This window comes from Natator depressus, chromosome 19 (assembly GCF_965152275.1).
Source record: "Natator depressus isolate rNatDep1 chromosome 19, rNatDep2.hap1, whole genome shotgun sequence".
Lineage (NCBI taxonomy): Eukaryota > Metazoa > Chordata > Testudines > Cheloniidae > Natator > Natator depressus.
The window spans coordinates 19,367,957-19,391,431 of record NC_134252.1 but is presented as its reverse complement, the minus strand read 5'-3'; the positions used below and the strand labels follow the sequence as shown (position 1 = coordinate 19,391,431).

General features: G+C 42.2%; 1 protein-coding gene across 4 annotated transcripts in view; it reads left to right on the top strand.

The window, feature by feature from the left end:
* The window catches only part of KDM1A (lysine demethylase 1A), a 167,639-nt gene that overhangs the window by 25,114 nt on the left and 119,050 nt on the right, over positions 1-23,475 (top strand). For all 4 annotated transcript variants that reach the window (XM_074934529.1, XM_074934528.1, XM_074934531.1 and 1 more), the window contains 3 exons: positions 16,357-16,435; positions 18,163-18,255; positions 19,829-19,935. In XM_074934529.1, coding sequence (XP_074790630.1) covers positions 16,357-16,435; positions 18,163-18,255; positions 19,829-19,935 — 279 coding nt within the window. The remainder of the gene's footprint in view (positions 1-16,356; positions 16,436-18,162; positions 18,256-19,828; positions 19,936-23,475) is intronic.

The window sequence follows — 23,475 nt, the reverse complement described above, 5'->3', positions numbered from 1 at the left end:
TTGTCCATAACTTTTTCAACTAGTTTCCTTTTGGGCAGAAACTCTTTTATGTTTAGTCTAAGCCTGTTGAGAAATTTAGCTAATTTTGTTGCATAAGAAGTCTGAAAACATTTTCTACTTAAGGAGATTTAAGAAAAAATTGCTTACGCATGGAACTCAAATGCCTAAATATTGAAACATCGAATTATGCATGTCACTTATGCTCAGTAAAGAACTTTCGTTAAGTGAATCAAACTGCTTCTGTGTCTGTTTCAGTTACATTAATGATGTTTTGAATTAAAACATAAATGCAAGTGCTGCGGGTGGGATTTTCAAATGTGTCCAAGTCACTTAGGTGTTGGCTTGGCAACCTGGTCAATTGACCAGTCAAATAATAGAGAGACAAGGTAGGTAGGGTGGTGTCTTTATCTGGACCAACTTATGTTGGCGAAAGAGAAACTTTTGAGCTACGCCTCTTCTTCTGGTTCTCTAATGTCCTGGTACCAACATAGCTACAAAAACACTGCAAATGGTCAAATAATCTCAGCTGACCACCTATTATTTGACTATGGTTAAATCTTTTCAGATTTTTTAAGCAAGAATGCCCTGATGTAGGCGGTAATCTACATTTTAGGTTGCATCATGTTGCCATATGTTAGCAAGCTTACTTAAACAGGTTGTGATTGCTCACTTTACTATATGCTAATGCCATCTGTTGTGGGGAAAAAATGTGAACCAACTGAAAGGTGAGCATCTTGATTGGCTGAGATCTTCTAGAACAAACTCGGCTTTTTGTCAGCTGTCCCGGAGGCGTTCATTATCTCAGTGAACATGTCCTTCTACATTCTCTATCTCCTCCTAATAACCAGAAGTCTGCTTTCAGGTGTTGAGGACACACATTTCCAGTTGTCAGTCATGGGAAAAAATAAAGGAGCCATTGTACATGAATAAAATGTTTCCATAGCAAGGCCGTTTTCATTAAAAAAACAAAACAAAAACCCTTATTACACTAGATGCAAGCCATAACATAATCAGAATCCATAACCGTGCACTGTGCCTTTTTGCTGCTCCAGCCACAGTGGGTAGTGCCCTCTCCCCCTGGGGTCGCCGGTGACCGCTCTTTTAATGAAGTTTATGGCAAGCTCATGTCGGGAGCAGAGGTAGCTAGTCGAACAATGGTCCTTCCCGATAGCACCACGGGAAGCTGTTATGAATGGGGGAGGGAACGTTTTCACTCTGAAACGGCGGAATCTCTCATGTGGGGCCCCAGTCCCCTATCAGCCACTTTTAAACTACTTGCCGACCCTTTCCAAGCACAGTAAAGGCACTGTGGTGGCCACGTGGTTTGGTGATCCGGAATATAGGTGGGTGGGTTGGGTCTACATATCCTCTTTTTTCCTTGTAAGATTACTTTTAATGAGAACTTCCCCCATGGCCGCGGTTTGCTGCTCCAGGCCACGGGGGAAGGAGCTGCTGGAAGTGGCGGCCAGTATGTCCCTCGGCCCGCGCTGCTTCCAGCAGCTCCCATTGGCCTGGAGCAGCAAACTGCAGCCACTGAGAGCCGTGATCGGCCAAACTTGCAGTCGCGGCAAATAAACAAATCAGCCCGGCCCGCCAGGGGCTTTCCCCGCAAAAGCGGTGGAACAAGTTTGGGAACCACTGTCCTAGGCGACCCTATGTGATATCAGTCTCCTGAGGGCAACAGAAGCGGAAAGGAAGGAGATGCTGCAAGCATCTGGGTATAGACCTGGTCCTTATGCTGCTATGCTGTGTACCACAATGATGCCAGCAGAATTAATTCAGGAGTTGCATAGGAAAGTGTCCTACCATGGTGAAAGAATTAAGTCTGCCCTGCCCAGAAACCTTCTACAAAAGATTGCAGAGTACCTCCATGAAAGTTTCCTAGAGATAACCATGGAGGGTTCCCAGGCTATCCCAGTCCACATAAACAGTCTGTTCGAGGGCCACCTTCTGCGTAGCTGGAGCAGCCTCTTGTAAGCAGAGAGCCACAATACTTTGCTGTATACTCACCAGAGGAGTTGCCTTCCCCAGCATCACAGTCAGCCACTGTGATGTCCTGCAACCCGCAGGGCTCCAGAGTTAAAAATATTTCTGGCTGTCAGGGAGAATGGATCCACCTCTCGCCTGTGTCCCTGATCATCTGTGCTCAAGCTGGCATGCTCCCAATACTAATCAAACAGAAAATGAGAAATTAAAAGTTCCCAGGGCTTTAGCAGGGGAGGGGCTGTTTCCTGTATATCTGGCTGCAGTGCAGCGGAGTTGAGAATGATCTCCAGAGCAGATGAGCATTGTGGGACACCATCTGGAGGCCAATTAAGTCAAATTACGCAATGCTGCATCTGCACTACCTCGCAGTCGACCCATGAAAATTGAACTAAGTGCTACTCCTCTCACAGAGGTGGATTACAGAAGTCGACAGAGGCTTGACAAAGCCCTGGCTGGGATGATTTAGTTGAGGATTGGTCCTGCTTTGAGTAGGGGTTGGACTAGATGACCTCCTGAGGTCCCTTCCAACCCTGATATTCTATGATTCAGGTCGGCGTAAAGGACCCAGTAGTGTAGACACATATATTAACAGGTTGACTTAAGGCAGCTTCCTTCAACCTAACTTTTTAGTGTAATAGTCCTGAGAGAGAGCATCATACCTGAAAACATCTTAGTTGGCTGGAATGTTCTGAAATAGCAGGAGTTAAAAATTGACCTAAATGGAAGTGATACTTAATCTAGAGAGCATTCCTGAAATCGTGAGACATTAATAAGTGATATAACTTGTGCAGAGTTGAGGAAAGCCAAAATAATTTGTATGGACTTTTTTACTATTGTGTGACTCTAAGCACTCCTGTATTCACACCCTACACACTACTGCAATGAGAGTTGTACAAATTATGCGTTAAGTATCATTTGAAAACTAATAACACACTGCTCAAAATCCTTGTGGAATATGTGTGATAATTCTGCATGTGAAGTTACGGATGACCTCTGATATGTTTCAGAATCTCTCTTTGAACAAGGTAGAAACAGGTCTACATAGGCCTCTAATACAAAGGAAGCAGGGTGACCAGTGTCAATGAAATTGCAGTTTACGTATGCAGTAAACAGAACCATCAAAACTCACAAAGTGGATGGGGAATTGTCTATGATCCAGACATGTCAAGCAAACACAATTTTTTAACCAGTTTGGTCATCAGGCAGAGACTGTGAAGGTACAGTTACATCAAAGGTGTTACCTCCTCCTCCTATTAGCTTGATGGAGTAAACTACTCAACTATCACTGCTGGATGGAGACTTTACCCCCCAGAAAGCCTTTCTGCTTCTTGAAGCAGTGTCAATGAACTCTGAAATGCCTGTTGGAGTTTTACTGGACTGGAAAGAGTTATCTTTCCCTTAAGAAGACAAGGGAAACCAGCACTCATACTTCTGTGGAAGGGCCTGACTGGGAGACATTCAGCCATTTGGATGAACTAAATCATCTTAAACAAGGACTGTGCCTTGCTAGATTAAGTTTTAGACTTTTAGATGCATGTTTTCACTTTTATTTGCCTGTCACCATCTCTACCTTGGTGTTTTTTTTTTTTTTACTTGGCATCACTTACATCCTGATAGATAAACTTTTTATTTTTTAATCTAAACCAAGCCAGTGCTGTGTTTTCTGTTTAAAGAACAAAACAAGTGATCTAGGAGAGGGCTGGACACTTCAGGGTAGACAGTTTTGGGGAAATTTGGGAATGGGGTATGTTTGGGTCACTTGGCTAGTAGTAACCAAGGCTGGTGGAGACCAGAGCATGCCTGTGGTGTAACAAGCAGGATGCTGAAGTCAGTGTTACTGAATGAGGGCTGCTTATCGTACAGACACTCAGTGCTTGCTTGTGTGGTGGCTGCGAGCAGCAGAGCATTTTAAGGCACCCAGGGTTACAGAGCTGGCAGTAACACAACCTCTCACTGGGCTGGATTGCACCACAAAAGGTGACATGACCATGGAAAAACTGTTAAAGCTTAGCGCAAGTTCTCTTCTAAGTATGTGACGCATGTAGATAGAATGGAGATACATTTGAATTCTTGTGGTATGTGTCTAGCTATTGTCAAATATTGCAGTCAAACAGCAAGAAAGGGAAAAGAGGTCTGCAAAAAAAATTTATCTGTGCATTCTCCTTTTTTAGTCTTCAGCAGCATAATCACGAAGTATGGAGTCTTTTTGATGAAGAGTGATATGAGTGACTATGAAAGTGAAGCTAATTCCATTTCTTCATCTTTTATTAAAATTTTGCTACTTCATCAGCTTCAGCATTGAAAACTCCTGCTCCTGGAAAGTCTTCCAGTGATCATTACATTGGTTTTAAGAGGTTTTTTGAATAGCTTGTCCCATGACCAGAAAAACAAATTCACCATCTATTTGCATATGGTTGAAAACCATTATTTAGGCTAGAATTTTTTTTATAAGTTGCATCCAATTTACAAAGTACCAAGTAGGAAGCTGCTTGCAGGAAGACTTCTGGGTGCTGAAGCAGTTGATGTGAAAAAATGAGTTGGTGGTCTTATTTTGCAAACTCCTCCCATGTCTATAGTGTCTGGATGTATGGAGTTCAGTCACTATGAGATTGTCAACTCTACAGCCAGTATTTTATTCACTCAGTTGTGCACTGGAATATCACCACACAGTCCTATATAGAATCATAGAATATCAGGGTTGGAAGGGACCTCAGGAGGTCATCTAGTCCAAGCCCCTGCTCAAAGCAGGACCAATCCCCAACAAAATCATCCTAGCCAGGGCTTTGTCAAGCCTGACCTTAAAAACCTCTAAGGAAGGAGATTCCACCACCTCCCTTGGTAACACATTCCAGTGTTTCACCACCCTCCTAGTGAAAAAGTTCTTCCTAATATCCAACCTAAACCTCCCTCACTGCAACTTGAGACCATTACTCCTTGTTCTGTCATCAGCTGAGAACAGTCTAGATCCATCCTCTTTGGAACCCCCTTTCAGGTAGTTGAAAGCAGCTATCAAATCCCCCCTCATTCTTCTCTTCCGCAGACTAAACAATCCCAGTTCCCTCAGCCTCTCCTCACAAGTCATGTGTTCCAGTCCCCTAATAATTTTTGTTGCCCTCCGTTGGACTCTTTCCAATTTCTCCACATCCTTCTTGTAGTGTGGGGCCCAAAACTGAACACAGTACTCCAGATGAGGCCTCAGCAATGTGGAATAGAGGGGAACGATCACATCCCTCGATCTGCTGGCAATGCCCCTACATATACATCCCAAAATGCCATTGGCCTTCTTGGCAACAAGGGCACACTGTTGACTCATATCCAGCTTCTCGTCCACTGTAACCCCTAGGTTCTTTTCTGCAGATCTGCTGCCTAGCCATTCGGTCCCTAGTCTGTAGCAGTGCATGGGATTCTGCCGTCCTAAGTGCAGGACTCTGCACTTGTCCTTGTTGAACCTCATCAGATTTCTTTTGGCCCAATCCTCCAGTTTGTCTAGGTCCCTCTGTATCCTATCCCTACCCTGCAGCGTATCTACCTCTCCTCCCAGTTTAGTGTCATCTGCAAACTTGCTGAGGGTGCAATCCACACCATCCTCCAGATCATTTATGATTTATTGAACAAAACCTGCCCGAGGACCGACCCCTGGGGCACTGCACTTGATACCGGCTGCCAACTAGACATGGAGCCATTGATCACTACCCGTTGAGCCCGACAATCTAGCCAACTTTCTATCCACCTTCTAGTCCATTCATCCAGCCCATACTACTTTAACTTGCTGGCAAGAATACTGTGGGAGACCGTGTCGAAAGCTTTGCTAAAGTCAAGGAACAACACGTCCACCGCTTTCCCCTCATCCACAGAACCAGTTATCTCATCATAGAAGGCAATTAGATTAGTCAGGCATGACTCGCCCTTGGTGAATCCATGCTGACTGTTCCTGATCACTTTCCTCTCCTCGAAGTGCTTCAAAATTGATTCCTTGAGGACCTGCTCCATGATTTTTCCAGGGACTGAGGTGACGCTGACTGGCCTGTAGTTCCCAGGATCCTCCTCCTTCCCTTTTTTAAAGATGGGCACTACATTAGCCTTTTTCCAGTCACCTGGGACTTCCCCCGATTGCCATGAGTTTTCAAAGATAATGGCCAATGGCTCTGCAATCACATCCGCCAACTCCTTTAGCACTCTCGGATGCAGCGCATCCGGCCCCATGGGCTTGTGCTCATCCAGCTTTTCTAAATAGTCCCGAACCACTTCTTTCTCCACAGAGGGCTGGTCACCTCCTCCCCATACTGTGCTGCCCAGTGCAGTAGTCTGGGAGCTGACCTTGTTCGTGAAGACAGAGGCAAAAAAAACATTGAGTACATTAGCTTTTTCCACATCCTCTGTCACTAGGTTGCCTCCCTCATTCAGTAAGGGGCCCACACTTTCCTTGACTTTCTTCTTGTTGCTAACGTACCTGAAGAAACCCTTCTTGTTACTCTTAACATCTCTTGCTAGCTGCAACTGCAGGTGTGATTTGGCCTTCCTGATTTCACTCCTGCATGCCCGAGCAATATTTTTATACTCTTCCCTGGTCATTTGTCCAATCTTCCACTTCTTGTAAACTTCTTTTTTGTGTTCAAGATCAGCAAGGATTTCACTGTTAAGCCAAGCTGGTCGCCTGCCATATTTACTATTCTTTCTACACATCGGGATGGTTTGTCCCTATAACCTCAATAAGGATTCTTTAAAATACAGCCAGCAATCCTGGACTCCTTTCCCCCTCATGTTTTATTCTCCCAGGGGATCCTGCTCATCAGTTCCCTGAGGGAGTCAAAGTCTGCTTTTCTGAAGTTCAGGGTCCGTATTCTGCTGCTCTCCTTTCTTCCCTGTGTCAGGATCCTGAACTCGACCATCTCATGGTCACTGCCTCCAGGTTCCCATCCACTTTTGCTTCCCCTACTAATTCTTCCTGGTTTGTGAGCAGCAGGTCAAGAAGAGCTCTGCCCCTAGTGGGTTCCTCCAGCACTTGCCCCAGGAAATTGTCCCCTATACTTTCCAAAAACTTCCTGGATTGACTGTGCACCGCTGTATTGCTCTCCCAGCAGATATCAGGGTGATTGAAGTCTCCTATGAGAACCCGGGCCTGTGATCTAGTAACTTCTGCGAGTTGCCGGAAGAAAGCCTCGTCCACCTCATCCCCCTGGTCCGGTGGTCTATAGCAGACTCCCACCATGACATCACCCTTGTTGCTCACACTTCTAAACTTAATCCAGAGACTGTCAGGTTTTTCTGCAGTTTCATACTGGAGCTCTGAGCAGTCATACTGCTCCCTTACATACAGTGCTACTCCCCCACCTTTTCTGCCCTGCCAGTCCTTCCTGAACAGTTTATATCCATCCATGACAGTACTCCAATCATGTGAGTTATCCCACCAAGTCTCTGTTATTGCAATCACATCATAATTCCTTGACTGTGCCAGGACTTCCAGTTCTCCCTGCATGTTTCCCAGGCTTCTTGCATTTGTGTATAGGCCCTTGAGAAAACTTGCTGATCGTCCCTCTTTCTCAGTATGAGGCAGGAGCCCTGCCCTCTCATTCGCTCCTTCTCGTGCTTCCTCCCGGTATCCCACTTCCCCACTTACCTCAGGGCTTTGGTCTCCTTCCCCCGGTGAACCTAGTTTAAAGCCTTCCTCACTAGGTTAGCCAGCCTGCTTGCAAAGCAGTACTGATCAGTTAAAAAATATAATCAATCAGTTGGGTCCATGGAAGGTTTTGGGTATTAACAATGCAGCTAATATGAAAGCTGCTTGGTATCTAACAACTTCTGTGTTATGGGTGTGCTGCCCATGCAATGCATCTCTTCATCAGTGATGTTGAAGATCTGGCAAGGTTCTCATCATGTGTCAAATGTAAAAAGCATTGTCTAATTTTTCAAAAACAAATAGTAATTTTCATTGTCATTTAGTACAGCACTCAGTTTCATCCACACTGAATAATCCCTTGTTGTATTCAGTGGGCATCTTCTATTAAGTGTCTCAAAGATCTTCAGATATAAAAGCAGGCTTCTCAGCCAGCCTCTGAGGAAGGGTGGCTCTGTGTTGCCCCCAAGTAATCCACACTGATCTTTTTTGATGACTGTCCTTCGGCTGCAAAACTCATTTTCATTGTTTGAACCACTCAATCCACTCAGAATATTGAAAATGATAGTTCTACACTATCTGATTCCAAGAACAAGTTCCTGAATGCTAGGAAATATATTCTGTGAGAATATGGAACGCAGTCCACTTACAAAAGCTGAAGAGAAAAATATAACCGATTTAAAATATCATGGAAGAATCATGTGATCTCTCCTGCACATAATGCTGCCTATTGTTGTATTAATTTAGATGGAATAAATGGGATGAAGTTGTTAACATAACTTAAAAAAAAAGTATTTGTGGCACCTTAGAGACTAACAAATTTATTTGAGCATAAGCTTTTGTGAGCTACAGCTCACTTCATCGGATGCATGCCATAAGTAACATAACTTAGTCACTGTCCAATATAAACAGCGTTAAACAAGGTTCGGGGTTTGTTATACAGAGACTTCAGTCTGCTTAGTACCATGACACAAACACCATGACAATCCTTTTAAGCTTTTATTAAAGAATCAGAAAAGATACAAACAAGGAAGTACTTAGAATCATAGAAGATTAGGGTTGAAAGAGACCTCAGGAGGTCATCTAGTCCAATCCCCTGCTCAAAGCAGGACCAGCCCCAACTAAATCAGCTTCTTACAATGCAGTGTCAACTTGTGCAACTTGTTGCCAGGGGATGCTGTGAAGGCCAAAAGTGTTTTAAAAAAAAAAAAAAAAAAAGAATTCATGGAGGATAGGTCCATCAATGACTATTAACCAAGATGGTTAGGGATGCAACCCCATGCTCTGGGTGTCCCTAAACTTCAATTGCCAGAAGCTGCAACTGGACAACAGAGGATGGATCACTGGATTATTGCCCTGTTCTGTTCATTTTCTCTGAGCGTCTGGCACTGGCCACTGTAAGAGACAGGATACTGGGCTAGGTGGACCATTGGTGTGACCCATTATGGCCATTGTTATGTTCTTGAGGAAAGCTAGTTAAAGCATTTAAAACATAAATTATCAGGTAAGGATTTCATTTTAACATTTCTTGTTCCCTTTCCCTTTAGCTGAAGAGAGTTAGTTGAGATGAGCTGAGGCTAGTACTGCTGTTAGTTTGACCCTGTTTTATCTCGAGCGGTTTTTGGGCTTCATCTGGAGGTGGGTAGGGGTGGTGATGTCATCTGGATTCCTCTCTATGGCCCAGTCTGGCTCGGATATCCCTCAGGATTGGGATGAAGAATGTCCAGTCTCCCAGTAGACTCTGTCTGGTGGGGCAGGCAGCTAGGCTGATGAAGCTCGCATCAGTAGCCATAGTCTTTTCTTCCATATTCTTCTCCCAAAGTCTCTTTAAGGACCCGGTGATGAGTGGCATAGTCCATCCGCTAATTAAGCCTAATATCCTACACACCAACTTTCATTCATTAATTTCTAGTTCCATATCTTCTGCTTCTACCAAGCATGATTTCAACATAGTCCTTGAGTTATTTTAACATGGCCTTTTTTGTTTGGACTAATTTTAGGCTTTGGTTCTGTTGTACCTGCTTGTAACATTCAATTACTCGTGGGGGAATTCTGTGCTAAAAAATTAAAAGTTCTCTGCACAATATTTTAAAATTCTGCAGAATTCTGAATATTTTGTCAAAATAACACAGTACAATTACCCCCTGTCCCCATGTGTCCCTTCATTCCCACTCCGATTCAGCCCCTGGCTCAATGCTGTCACCCCACTAGCGCCTGTGCCAGTCTGTCTCCCGCCCGCACCTGGCCCTTCTGAACATCTCCCAGTCTGTGACCCCCTCACAGCCCTGTGTGCCCTGCTCTGTCTCTTCCCCCCAACCCCCGATATCCTGTGTCTCCTCACCTGGCCCTATGGGTAGGGCACTGTGAGGAACGCAGCTTCTGACTCCTCCCTCTCCACAGCTGGCAGCTTTGGGCTGTCTGCCCTCTGTTCTGGCTCCACAGCAGCCCCTAGTGGGTGAAAGGTTTAATTGCAGCACCACCTCAGAATCTATTTTCTGTGGGGCAAAAAAAAAAAAAAAAAATCTGTGGGGGACATGAACTTTGCACGTGCGCAGTGACACAGAATTCCCCAGGAGTATTCAGTATTGAAAACAACTTGGCATACTTTCCATCAACATTTGTCATAAATAGGGCCCTACCAAATTCACAGTCCATTTTGGTCAATTTCATGGCCATAAGATTTTAAAAATTGTAAATTTCATGATTTCAGCTAATTAAATCTGAAATGTCACCGTGTTGTAATTGCAGGGGTCCTGGCCCAAAAAGGAGTTGTGGGGAGGTCACAAGGTTGTTGTAGGGGGGCTTGCGGTACTGCTACCCTTACTTCTGCACTGCGGCTGGTGGCAGCGCTACCTTCAGAGTTGGGCAGATGGAGAGCGGCGGCTGCTGGCTGGGAGCCCAGCTCTGAAGGCAGAGCCACTGCCAGCATCAACGCAGAGGTAAGGATGGCATGACATGGTATTGTTGCTCTTGCATCTGTGCTGCTGACTGCAGAGCTGGGCCCTCAGTGAGCAACTGTCACTCTCCAGCCACCCAGCTCTGAAGGCAGCACAGAAGTAAGGGTGGCAATACTGCAACCCCCCTAAAATAATCTTGTGACCCCACTGCAACTCCCTTTTGGGTCAGGATCCCCAATATGATAAACACTGGTCTCCCCCATGAAATCTGTATAGTATAGGGTAAAAGAACACAAAAGAACAAATTTCACAGGGGGAGACCAGATTTCACGGTCCGTGATGTGATTTTCATGGCTGTGAATTTGGTAGGGCCCTAGTTATAGGTGGTTGTATCTTACGAACTTTCATGTACTTTTTACAATTGCACTTACCACTAGGGTAAGTTCGTAGGCCCAATTATCACAACACTGCCTTCTTGAACCATGCTTCCAGGCTAAGACTTTATTGCTAAATTTGATTTAGTTTGTGACCTCATAGTGGCTGTTGAAAATGTTAATATACAAATGAACAAACAATTCTGATGGAGGTAGCAAATCGGGGCTGCTTCTTGCATTATGGTCAGTTGGAAACGGTGTAGAATGCAATCCCAGCAGTTGAATCAAAGCTGCTCCTGCTCCTCCATCATGGTGGAAAGGGCTGTGTCGTCCTTGCACGCTAGTCACAGTGATAGAAATTCTTTTAACACTTCTGTGTGCTGCATGTGCAGAATGAAACTGTTTGGTTTGGGGAATCATCCATTCAAAACCTCCACTGCTGGGAAGCTGACTGTATATCATCATTTAACATTAGAGAAGAAAATGGAAAATGAAGAGGTGACTCCATATTCATCAGATGAAGGAGATACTGATGAACTTGATGACAAAGATATAGATAATGGAAAAATAAGATGCTTGGAGAGTTGGCCTGCTGCCTACCATCTAGCATAAGTTCATTTTATAGTTGCGAAGTGTTTTATTTCTGTTTAATTTAATTTTTTCTTTTCTTTTTGAAACTGTTCAGTCTTAAACATTCATATTTAAATGCTAACCTAACATTGCTCAAAAGAATTCTTTTTAGAATTTCATTTCATTTTTTTGCCTTTTTTGGAGTTAAAATATCTCAGTTAATTAACTTGATTTTTGTAATTAGGCTTAGCCTTAGATACTCATGCCTGTTGGAGACCATATTGTGTTGCTCTTTTTTGTTACTGTTCCAATAAATTGTTACTTTAAAATTTTTGACCAATGTTTGACTGGTCAGTTGACTGATTTGTTTTTTGGACTGGTCAAATGCATAATCCTACTCTACATGAGTTTGAAAATTGCACCATGAGGCTATAAACCTAACTGGAACTTAAACAAGGCATTTTTGAAGAAAATTCATGTGATATTTTCAAAAGTAGGAAGATTTTCAGTTGGCACTCTCATTAGTTGCCCCAGCATACAAACGCAGGGATGGGCATTTTCTACTATGCATGAGCCGTGATGCATATTTAAACATTCATAACTCAGTTATTACACTATTTTTAAAGGTAGGAAAGCACACTACACCTGAGACCTATGTATGTTCCATACTTCACATTTTAATGCTGAGTTGTTTCTGCAATATCCTACAAATAGAAAGTTGCAGTGATTTTTTTATATATATTTTTTTTAAAGTGGAGCACTGTTTCACCCTCCTTCTCAAACTTGGATGGTTGAAGGATTTTGTTCACTGAGAGACAAATCAAATATAGAAAACTCGAGCACAAAATGTCAGTATTTAGAGGAGCATCTAGGGGAGGTCTAGAGGGTTTTGCCAAGCAACATACTTTAAGGACTCTGATGCTTGAGTCACGTGGATGCAAAAAAGTCCTGAATTTTCTCTTGCTGAGTTACTCTGAAAATGTCTCCCAAGGACTTTCTCAAATCTCCTTTCCCCCTCCTTCATATAAAAATAAATAAATAAATAGATAAAATCATCTTTGTATTGACACTGGACATGGAAACATTCAGATGATGAAGTTAGGGGGGTTCCAAAGAGGATGGAGCTAGGCTGTTTTCAGTGGTGGCAGATGACCGAACAAGGAGCAGTGGTCTCATGTTGCAGTGGGAGAGGTCTAGGTTGGATATTAAGAAAAACTATTTCACTAGGAGGGTGGTGAAGCACTGGAATGGGTTTCCTAGGGAGGCGGTGGAACCTCCATCCTTAGAGGTTTTTAAGGCCTGGCTTGACAAAGCTCTGGCTGAGATGATTTAATTGAGGTTGGTCCTGCTTTGAGCAGGGGGTTGGACTAGATGATCTCCTGAAGTCTCTTCCAACCATTATCTTCTATGAAGTTGTCAAAAAGCTGAGTAAGAGAAAATTGCATTTAAAATGGGGACTCTGGCAATTTTTAGCTCCTCTCTAGTATAAATATAGTGGGGTCTGCTGTGTTTTTTTTTCCATTGCAGTTAGAACAATTACTGGTGACATTTGTGTCCCCAAACTTTGGTAGATTCTTGAGTGAGACACTGAATGTGATTCTGTCCTATTTGCATTTCAGAGCGGAAAGCTGTTGTATGCTTCCCTGACCAGGTTTGGTTTGTAATGAACACTCTCCTCCTAATTCTAGGTTTTGCTGACACAAAAACTATAATATACAAACAAGGGTGAATATTTGTGTATAGAGAATACATAATATGTTCTAAGGATTTTATTCATGAGAGTTTGGGATGGCCATCACATACGCTGTTTAAGTCCACAAATTATACAGAGGAACTGCTAGACTATTCGAAATGTGTAAACAGTGTATGCTCTTATTTCCACAATCTCTTCACCCATCACACATACTCCTACACAATTGTGTATGCTTGCACTTTCATATCTCATTAAACCAAACCACTTGGGGAAAGATGGGTCCTGTAGTATGTTGTCAAGGTGTTTTTTTTTTAAGTAACTTTTTTTTTTGATTGGGAAAAGGGAAGTGAACTTCAGAGTTGAGGATGCCCTGCTGACAAATCTGATGTCAGCTTCCTCTTGTTTAGGCTGGGAATTCTACTGCAGTACTACTGGACGGGATAGGTGTCTCATGTAGTCAGGACCCAAACCAGTTGGGGCTTTGTAGCTTGAGACCAACATCTTATATTTTAATTAGGAACAAACTGGAGACTAATGCAGACCATGGAGCACAGGTGTAAAGTGCTACTTGTATGAAGTGACAGGCATTTGCTGCTAGCTGAAATTTCCAAGTGGACTTCAAATGTAGCCCCATTTAGTAATTCTGTCTTCAGATGCCATGCTTAACTGTGTCAAGATCTAAATCCAAAATAAGGTTGCAAACTTCTCTTGCCAAATGGTGTAAAAAGCACACTGGGACACTTCTGCTACCAAATATATCCAGAAATTGGGAAAAGCTTGGATTTTGTCAGTTTTGGGTTCTGCTTCTCTGTTGTCCTGCACTTTGACATCAGTGCAAAGTAAGTTCAGTCTCTGTGAAGTGCTACTATTTTGAATTGAATATTTTACATAAAACTTTACATAAAACTAGGGCCTTAGAGCTAAAGTCTTCCCACAATAGGAAACCTAAAGAATGGCTTGACATTGCTACTGTGAGAGAAGGGACAATTCCCAATGCTTATGTAGAAAATGCATACAAAGAGCATAAAATGAGGAAGAGGGGACGAATTAGACCCTCATACTCTTGACTCCCACATATCATGAGTAGGTATAGCGGGGCTAGCAGTATTGCCTATTGTTAAGGTTGCTTGACGTTTCCAATTATAAGACTGTTTTCAGTTGCTTATAACTTTGCAGAACTTTAACCATTTGGGCTGAAATTTTCCATGCCAAGTGTTTGCCTAAGGCTGAAATTCTTTTTGGAAAGTTTCCGCTAAAAAAGTTCAGCTGTTATCAGGAATCATGCTGGGGAAAAATGTTTTGGTCGTTTTAAAGCATTCTTGTCACCTTTTCTTTGAACAGCTCTAGCACCTCCATGCTTTGATGAAGGGATTTGACATTTGGCAGGCGTGGCAGGTGGTCTGTGTCAGGGATGTGTTTCTTGCTGTCTCTGAAAATCTGTCTAAATTTGATGAAATTAGAAGTCCTTTTGAAAAATTGCAGTTTGTGCATGATCAGAGGTTTCTTTAATTTTAACAGTTAAATCTCCAGTTCTGTCATTGCTGAGCATACTTGAACCCCTCACAGCTCCTAGTGGTGACCAGACTGTTCATGTGCTATTCTCAGAGGCCAGGGCTACAGGGACAAAGCTAGATGTTCCATGTAATGGCTGCTTCCAGCTGCTCCAGAGTGGGCCGGCCACTGAAGTTGAAAGCAGGGTGCCAATCTCTCCTGTACTCTCAATGCCTCGCCTCTTCCTCCCCCTCCCCCCCGTTTGCACCCAGACATCATGTAGGAGGAAGCCATCTGACTTGAACGCAGAGGGAATGAAAGCCATACCAGGAAGTAGATTGAGACAGAGAAATCTGGCGAGATGGTCTGGAAAGGGGGAGAAACTGGGAAGATAGGGAAAGATTAGGACTGTGCTTTTCATCTTTAGATCTCAAAGCACTTTACAATGGACATTAGTCTTATTATCCCTGTTTGTAAAAATGGGGAAGCTGAGGCACTGGAAGGGCAAGGAGACTGGGAGCTGGTGGGGGTGAGACTGCCTGGACAAGGAGACTCAGACCATGAGTTTGGGGATGGAGGCAACTAGGGTTTGGAATGCTGCTCTGGATGCTGGGCAGTCACTTAAACCAAACTTTTCATAGGTGGTCACTAGTTGTGTGATCCTCATTTTTGGGCTGTCTGACCTGAAACTTTTTGGGGACAAGGTGGGTGAGATCTTTTGTTGGACCAACTTTTGTTGGTGAGAGAGAAGCTTTCGATCTTACTCAGCTCGATGAAAGCCATAGAAAAAACTCACGAGGAAAAATAATTGTGTTCACAGCATGGTTTGATTAGTGTGCAGTAAATAAGGATTAAGGTCACACATTAAACAATGAGGATAAAACAGTGTGTTGAATAGCTGCTCCTTAAGTAAACACTGTCCATTTTGTGCACTGAATGAGATGGGTCTTGGGTAAAAGTAGTATGTGATCATGTAACTAAAGATTACCATAATGCATGTGCACAGGGAGGCTTAATTCTGGCACTTTTGAGTGCTTGGCTTTACAACTGTAATGTTCTTTTAAGATTGTGTGTAATATTAAATCAGATCTGGAATGTTGTTAATTTCAGTGGACATGGATTAGTGTTCTCAGTGTAGGTGAGATGGCTAAAGGTGTAAGATAAATGCAGTTTTATCATAATAACCTTGCAGCTGATTGCGTGGATAGCGCTACTACATATGTGATGTGTGTATAAACACAATGTTACAAAGAAACTACATTGGAAGGATGCTGGGGTTGCAAAGTCAAGCACTCAAAAGTTGCGAAATGGCTGTGCAACCTTAATTTGGCTTGCGTGTGTGTGTATGTGTGTGTGTGTAATCATTTATTATGGAAAGTGTTGTGGCACTTCCATTTTGGGACCTTAATGCGTGTTTTCATAGGCTTTCTTGTAAATAGGATGGGGAGATGAATGATTATATGTGTTTTTGTCTTCTTTGAGATGGTATGGGGAAATAAAGCACTGCATTCAATCATACTTTAAGAATATCAGGACAGTATCATAGAAAGATAAGTCTGCATTATATATAGTTTTTACTTCTTGTCTATGTGACAGCTGTACAAAAACTTAAATTCTTCTTTTGAGTTCTTATGAGTTGAAACTTCATTACAACATTAAAGATTTTGTGTGTGTGTGTTTTCCTCTCTCTCTTTCTAAACACACATACATACTGTTTTTGTTTAAATACAGTTGCAGCTTTGGTTGGACAACCCAAAGATTCAGCTGACATTCGAGGCAACTCTTCAACAGCTAGAAGCACCTTATAACAGTAAGTTGACAATTTTTCAGTGAAACCTCATTGCTGCTGTTTGTCAGTCTGTGCTGAGAAAAAGCTGTTTCAGATCAAGAAGACCCTCAGCCAGGTCCCAAACAATTGTTTCTTCGGTTCTTAGAACTATAATGTTTGACTAGGAAAGTGGAGTCCATTGGGTGTGGGGAGGGAATTGATAGTCTGCTGGGCGGCTGCTGCACAGGGAACTTAGGGGAATGGGGAGCTGATAGGGGGGCTGCCGGTCCATGCTGGTTCCAAGCCCCCACCAGCAATTTTAAATGAGCATGTTCTCTAATTGATCAGCAACGTAACAACGAAACAATGTTAACTGGGACGACTTTAAGTGAGGAGTTACTGTATATTCTTTTGCCATGGGGCTTGTAGTTCCTGTGTCTCAGACACAAGCTTCACAGCACATGGAAAAGCCTTAGAGTTCTTTGTCCATAGGCATGCCCCTACATGGCTTGCTGACTCATCCGGTGTAGTGCCTGGTCTTTCAATGGGTTTATTGTACAGCTGATGTCCCTTGATGGACCATCAAGCAGGCTAGGCAGTGCCAATGCCAATCTGTCTGAGGTGTCACCCAGATGCACAGCACAAGTTTGAAATACAGCTATATACCCTACTTATCTATAACTTATAATGCAAAGGTGATACAAACATATAAATAAGATCATCATACTAGACAAATTGTAACATTTTTGCAGATACCCTACATGGCATTTCTGGCATGACTCATTGCAATTTTACAGTATTGGTATCCATAACATTCTAAAGCGTCTCCCATATTCCATACAGCGTCACAGGGAAGACAAAGGAAGTTCAGACAGGGGGAAAAAACCAGAAGGGAACATCCTTATATCTATCTCCTGAATTTCAGCTGGAAATGTATTTCAAGGGGGGGACTGACACTATGAAAAGAGGGGACAAACACCCCAAGGCACCCCTCCCTCTCTCTCCCCATCACATTCACAGCACCTGCAATAAAAAAAGTAAGGAGGTGAGCACCATCTATAAGTAGTGTACAGACTGCATGGAGAGGAAGGAGTAGGCTTCCCCCTACTGAACATGCTTACATGGGGAGTCTGGTGAGAGTCAGGGACAGTGCTGGTAGCTCTCTTGGTGTGTCTGAAGTAGAGGGGAACTGTGAATGATAGAACCTCAGAAAAGAATTAACTTGAATTGGACTCCTATAACTTAGCAGGAATATGTGAAAAGGAAGAGAGACCTGGTTTATTATCTGCCTGTAGCACCATGACTGGACCCAGTTCCCCAATCAAACATCTGCAAATAAAAAAAATGTATTTAGTCTCTTAAAAATACATTCCACACTGTCTGGAGTGCTCAAGTGCTGAATGGCAGCAAGGTAAAGGTGCCTCCCCAATGCCGGTAGGCAGCTGTGCTGCACACTGGATAATCAAGGAAGAGTTAGATGATCCCTTTGGTTCCTAGTGCTGTGGGTCCTGCAGGGCCATGCAAAGCAGCTATATCACTGTTCACCTAGAGTATCAAAGTGGGGAGTGAAATTTGCACAGTAAATGGTCTCTTACAGTGATGCACATGGGTGGTGTGAGTGTGGTTAGTTTTATTAAAGGTAGGCATCAGTCTAAATATTTCTTCATCCTATGTAATTCCATTAGGCCATCCAGTAAATGTCACTCTGGATTGTTTTAATAAAGAGAGTAATTAAAATATATAATTATTTAACCTTTCTTATTCTGTAGGTGACACTGTGCTAGTTCACAGAGTGCATAGCTATCTAGAGCGTCATGGCCTAATCAACTTCGGTATCTACAAAAGGGTAAAGCCTCTACCAAGTAGGTTTACAAGTGATTTCAAATTAAGTAATTTTCTGTGATCTGTGGGCCCAAAATGTACCTTATTTTTAGCATCATGATATTGGAACACTAGTAAAGGCTTGAGAAGGGTATGCTGTTTGGAGTTCTTGATTTGGCTTCCAAAATTTTCCTTTTTGGCCAAAATTTTGCATTTTTTTCCTCAGCCCAAAGCTGAATTATCTGAAAAATTTGAAGATGTTATATTTATAGATATTTCTGTCATTCATCGCCACAATATGAGTGCTGCGTGTCCTGTATTTGAGTGAGTTTGGAGTAAAAAATGTTTCGCAATGAATATTTCAGACTTTTTATTGTTTGTGTGTAACACTTGGAATTTAAAACTTCCAAATTTGTCATGTTCTTATTCCCAGTGAAGTGGCTGAGAAATAAATTCAAATTTTATTGTGCAAGAACAATACATTTTCCTTAGTTCTATGAAGTTGTGTATAGCTTTTCTATTTTATTTTTTTATAGAATCCTTTAAAGATTTCCTCATTGGGTGGGGGGAGGTTCTATCTTTTCCAGTATAGTTAAAGCAATACAATTTTATATGTAGACAACCCTTGTGACATCTCTCAAATTACTCACCCGTTCTCCTCAGTTTGAGGATCCTGCACTAAGTGTTGTTTTTCTCTTCCATTTTCCCTACGCTGCATTGTTGTTTTTATACTTTAACAAAATATTTTGCTGATTGCCTTGCTTTTGGGGATCCTACTTCCTGCATAATTGAGGGACTGTTTGGAAGGTTCCAGGAAGCTGAGAGTGTTGTAGCTGACAGGTGGTAGATGATTGACCTGTCAAAGGGAGGGATGTTGTGCTAATTCACCTCCACTGACACTACCTCAGAGGTGCACAAATCTTAGTGCAATGTGAGTTTTTGCTTGGGAGCACAAGCCAAAGAGGAAGACTGTTGTGGCTTCTTTGAAGATCTCATATTTAAAAATAACTTTTCCTTTTAAACCGAAACCACCTCAATGTCCCTGTAAGTCTGCATCTTGTCCAGATGCAGATCAATGTGTATAGATTGCAGATTGCACTTTCAAACCAACATCTGACCCAGCCCTGCCCAATGCTTCCGACTCCTCCATGAAAGAGAGAAGGAACCAAAACACCTTCCTTCAGAATGACAAATGAGCTGATTCCTTTGCTCAGCTGCACAGTCCTCCTGGAACTGCCTCTTTCCCCAGAGTGGAAATGTCTGATAGGGAGATCCCTCCCGGTTACAGATATCCTCCTGGCCCCAGTGCCCTTGTGTGAACATGCAGTCTAGGGTCTCTGTTCCGGTGACTGTTGCTATTAACTTTCTACCTAGATTGTGCTTTACCTGCATTTTTCTGCTGTCTACTAAGTGCTGATTATATTTAATTCAGAATTATACAGATTTTTCCTGCTAACTAGCTGTGATGAAGCAATCATAGCTACATTTTACTCTTAGACTGTTTTTAAAATAGACTTCCATCCTTACTAATTTCAGGACTAAAATTGAGCTTGGACTCCTAGGCTTGCACCAATACACAAGTCTATCCTGTAACTTATGCTTTCATTTCTCTAGCTAAGAAGACTGGCAAGGTGATCATTATAGGTTCTGGAGTCTCTGGCTTGGCTGCCGCTCGCCAGTTGCAGAGTTTTGGGATGGATGTCACGCTTCTGGAAGCCAGGGTATGAACTTGCTGCTCAAAGAGAGAATTTAGCTTATGAAACAAACTTATTTAGCCAGTCATTACAACTGATAAGACACTGATACGATTGAGTGCCCTGTGACAGCATGCACAGGGACTGGTGAACTTGTGGCTGTGACCATTGCCAATCCAGATAGGTCTAGCTACCTAGCTGCCCACTTCAGCTCAGAAGCAGGAATATTCAGATTTCTTTGTTCAGTGCACCAGCCCCTGCCTCTTAAGAGAGTGTGGTGGTGCCATCATTCTTTTTTTTTGTAGCAAGAGCTGTAGTCAGTGCCGTCATCTCACTCTTGTGTAGTCCAGAAGATCATTAGGCAAGCACTTAACAAATACCCCTTTCCACCAAGATTGAGATGGAATTCTTTGGGCCAAGGGTGCACATTTAGGTAATTATCCATGCAAGGGTTTGTGTTCCAAAAAATCTGCTTCCTTGATTAGTAAGTCTTGTGATCTCATTTTCGTTCCTTCAGTTCCCCCCAGCAGTCCATACAGATATAACAATCACACACTGCAGCTATATCAAATATCAGGACAGCACCAAAACCCCATTCTTTCTCCAGAATAGAGAGAGAATAATCTTTGGGGCAAGGGTGTCTGGCTGGTGGGTCTTGCCCACATGCTCAGGATCTAACTGATTGCGATATTTGGAACAGGAAGGAATTTCCCCCCAACTCAGATTGGCAGAGACATTTTTCTGGTTCCTAACATTTTTGCACCTTCGTGCTGTGTCTCCCCCCTCCCCCCCCCCCCCCAAACCTTTTAAACTGCAGCTGAACATTGACTAGAAGTTTTCACTGACCTGCCAGTAATCATGCCAGGTCACTTTCTTGAGCTGATTGTGCAACGTAGTCGTTCTAAATTAATATTCACCTCGCTTGGATGAGTGTCTCTGAACTTTCTGTAGTCTTATCTGGATCTGGAAGTTTTGTTTCATGGTCTCTGTGTGTATATAATGTCTTCTGCAGTTTCCACGATATGCTATGCATCCGATGAAGTGAGCTGTAGCTCACGAAAGCTCATGCTCAAATAAACTGGTTAGTCTCTAAGGTGCCACAAGTACTCCTTTTCTTTTTTCTTTTTACGAATACAGACTAACACGGCTGTTACTCTGAAACCTAAGTAACTTTGTTATCGTCAAATTTTGCTATCTCACTACTCAGACCCTTTACTAGAACACTAATATATTGAACACCAGGCCTGTGATGGGACTTTAAGGCACCCTGCTGTTAGTCAATTGACCATTTATTCCTACTCTTTTTCCCGTTTCTCAGCTAGTTTTTGATTTATGACAATATTTGCCTCTCCCCCCATTATTTAGGCTCTTTAGTAGTCTCTTGTGAGTGACCTCGTCAAAGCCTTTTGAAAGTCTAAGTTATTTTGACTGGTTCTGCTTTAACCATCACTTTACTGTTGAAAAATTCTAATAGGTTGGTGAGACACTTCTTTCCTTGTAGAAAGCATGCTGGTTAGAACCTATCATATTTTTGGATCACATCACATATTTTAGATGTTTTATTCTATTTTTAGTTATAGTTTCATCCAGTATACTGTGTATAGTGGCTAAGTGTGATTTGTTTCGTCCTTTGTTTTGCTCATTCACCTGCTCTGAACCACAATTCACCTTTTCTTTTCTTGTCTCTCAAAGATGGTTTCTTGGTAGTAATTGCCTCTTCAGGGAGGGTCAGAGAATTAAAGTGGTGTCTTCCAAGAGTACCTTCTTGGAATAGGAATTTAATTTTCACCCAAGACTTATTGTCCTTTACACATCAACATGACTTCCTTCCTTTTATTTGTCTTTAGCTCTTTTACCTGTCCAAGGAATGCAAGTTGGCTTCCGTGGGTTAAGAGCATTCATCTTCCACACTGAAAGGACAGCTGCATTTAAAAATTGGATGCCCCTCCATGCCCTATGTTTATAATTAAAAAGGTAGGAGGAGTCTTGCAGGCTACAGTTTTCAGATGGAAATCAAAATATTCTAGACACTGGAATCTAGACATTGCTTCCTATTGTTTCAGAATCCTGCAGACAGAATCTAGTGTTTTTCTTTTCAATTACACAATTCCTTCACTTATATTTGCCTAGTATACGGATTTTGAAGTTGCCCAATCTGCTTATTTATTTATTCCTTCTCTTTTGCTATTCATATTCTATCTTTTAAGATCATAAGGAATCTAATCTGACCTCCTGCATAGTATAGGTGATAGAATTTCACTCCATGAATCATGCATCCAACCCAGTTGCTGAACTGGGACTTATCTTTTAGGAGATCCAGTTTTGGTTGTTTAGATTCCAGGTGATAAAAAATGTAACATACTCCTTGATAAGCTGTTTCAGTGGTTAATTGCACTTATTAAGTTGCTGCATCTTTACAGTTTGAACTTTGCTGACTTCAACTTGCAGCCTTTGGATCTTATGTCTTTGTTAGAAATCTTCTCTATGTAGATACTTATTAAATCATGATCAAATCACCTGTTAACATTCTGTTTGATAAGCTGAATATATTGAGCTCTTTAGACCACGAATGACTTCTGTAGCTTTTATCTGAACTCTGTGCAATTTTTAACAGCAGCGGAGGTGGTAATACCCTACTTTTGAATATTCCAATTTTTATATATACAAGGATAACACTAGCTCTTTTTGTCATAGCATACTACTGGGTTTCCTGTTCCATACCCCACAAGTCCTTTTCAGAGTCACTGTTCTCCAGACTAGATCCCAGCCCAGTGTGTCCGACATTGTTTTGTTCTTAGATGTGCAAGTTCACGCTTACCCAAATTAAAGTGTCTGATTTTTGCCTCTCAGTGACCTGTCTTAATCATTTGTTATCTATCAATCTTTGTCATCTATAGATGTTAGCAGAGATTTCATATTTTCTTCCAAATCACTGATTTAAAAGATTGTAAATACTACTTCCTAGTTATCTGTATTGGTAGCTGGCTACTTGTAAGAGAATAGTAAAGCTTATGTCTTGTCTATCAATGAGAATACCATTTAACATACATCAGCCAAATCAGGGGGTGTGTCTGTCTCTTGTATCTTTTTTCCAGTTTTGAAGCTGTTCTCAGGAAGGGTCGGGGTCAAGGGGTCAAGCAGGCTCTTAAAGGGTCAGTACCTTGTGCTAAGAAAAAAAAATTCTGCTTCTGAGCTGAAATGGGCAGAGCTGTTTAGTAGCTGTTTTCTGTATTGGCAGCTGGCTCTTCTATGAGAGAATTAATAGATAAACAATATTGTCTTATTGTGAGTGACGGTTAAAGAATGTTTGGTATTTAGATGTAGATTGTGCTGGTTACATGCTCAAGCAGAACCTTTGGGGGAGCAGTTTAATACTTGAAATCTGAGATTAAATAACCATCTAGTCCAGTGTTTTGTTCTTAGTTGTAGAACCTCATACTTAATCATATTAAAATATCAGATTTTTGCCTCTCAGTGACCTGTCTTCATCAGTTGCCATTTACCAATCTTTGTCATCTACAGAAGTTAGCAGAGATTCCATATCTTCTTTCAGAAAATCCCGCCCCA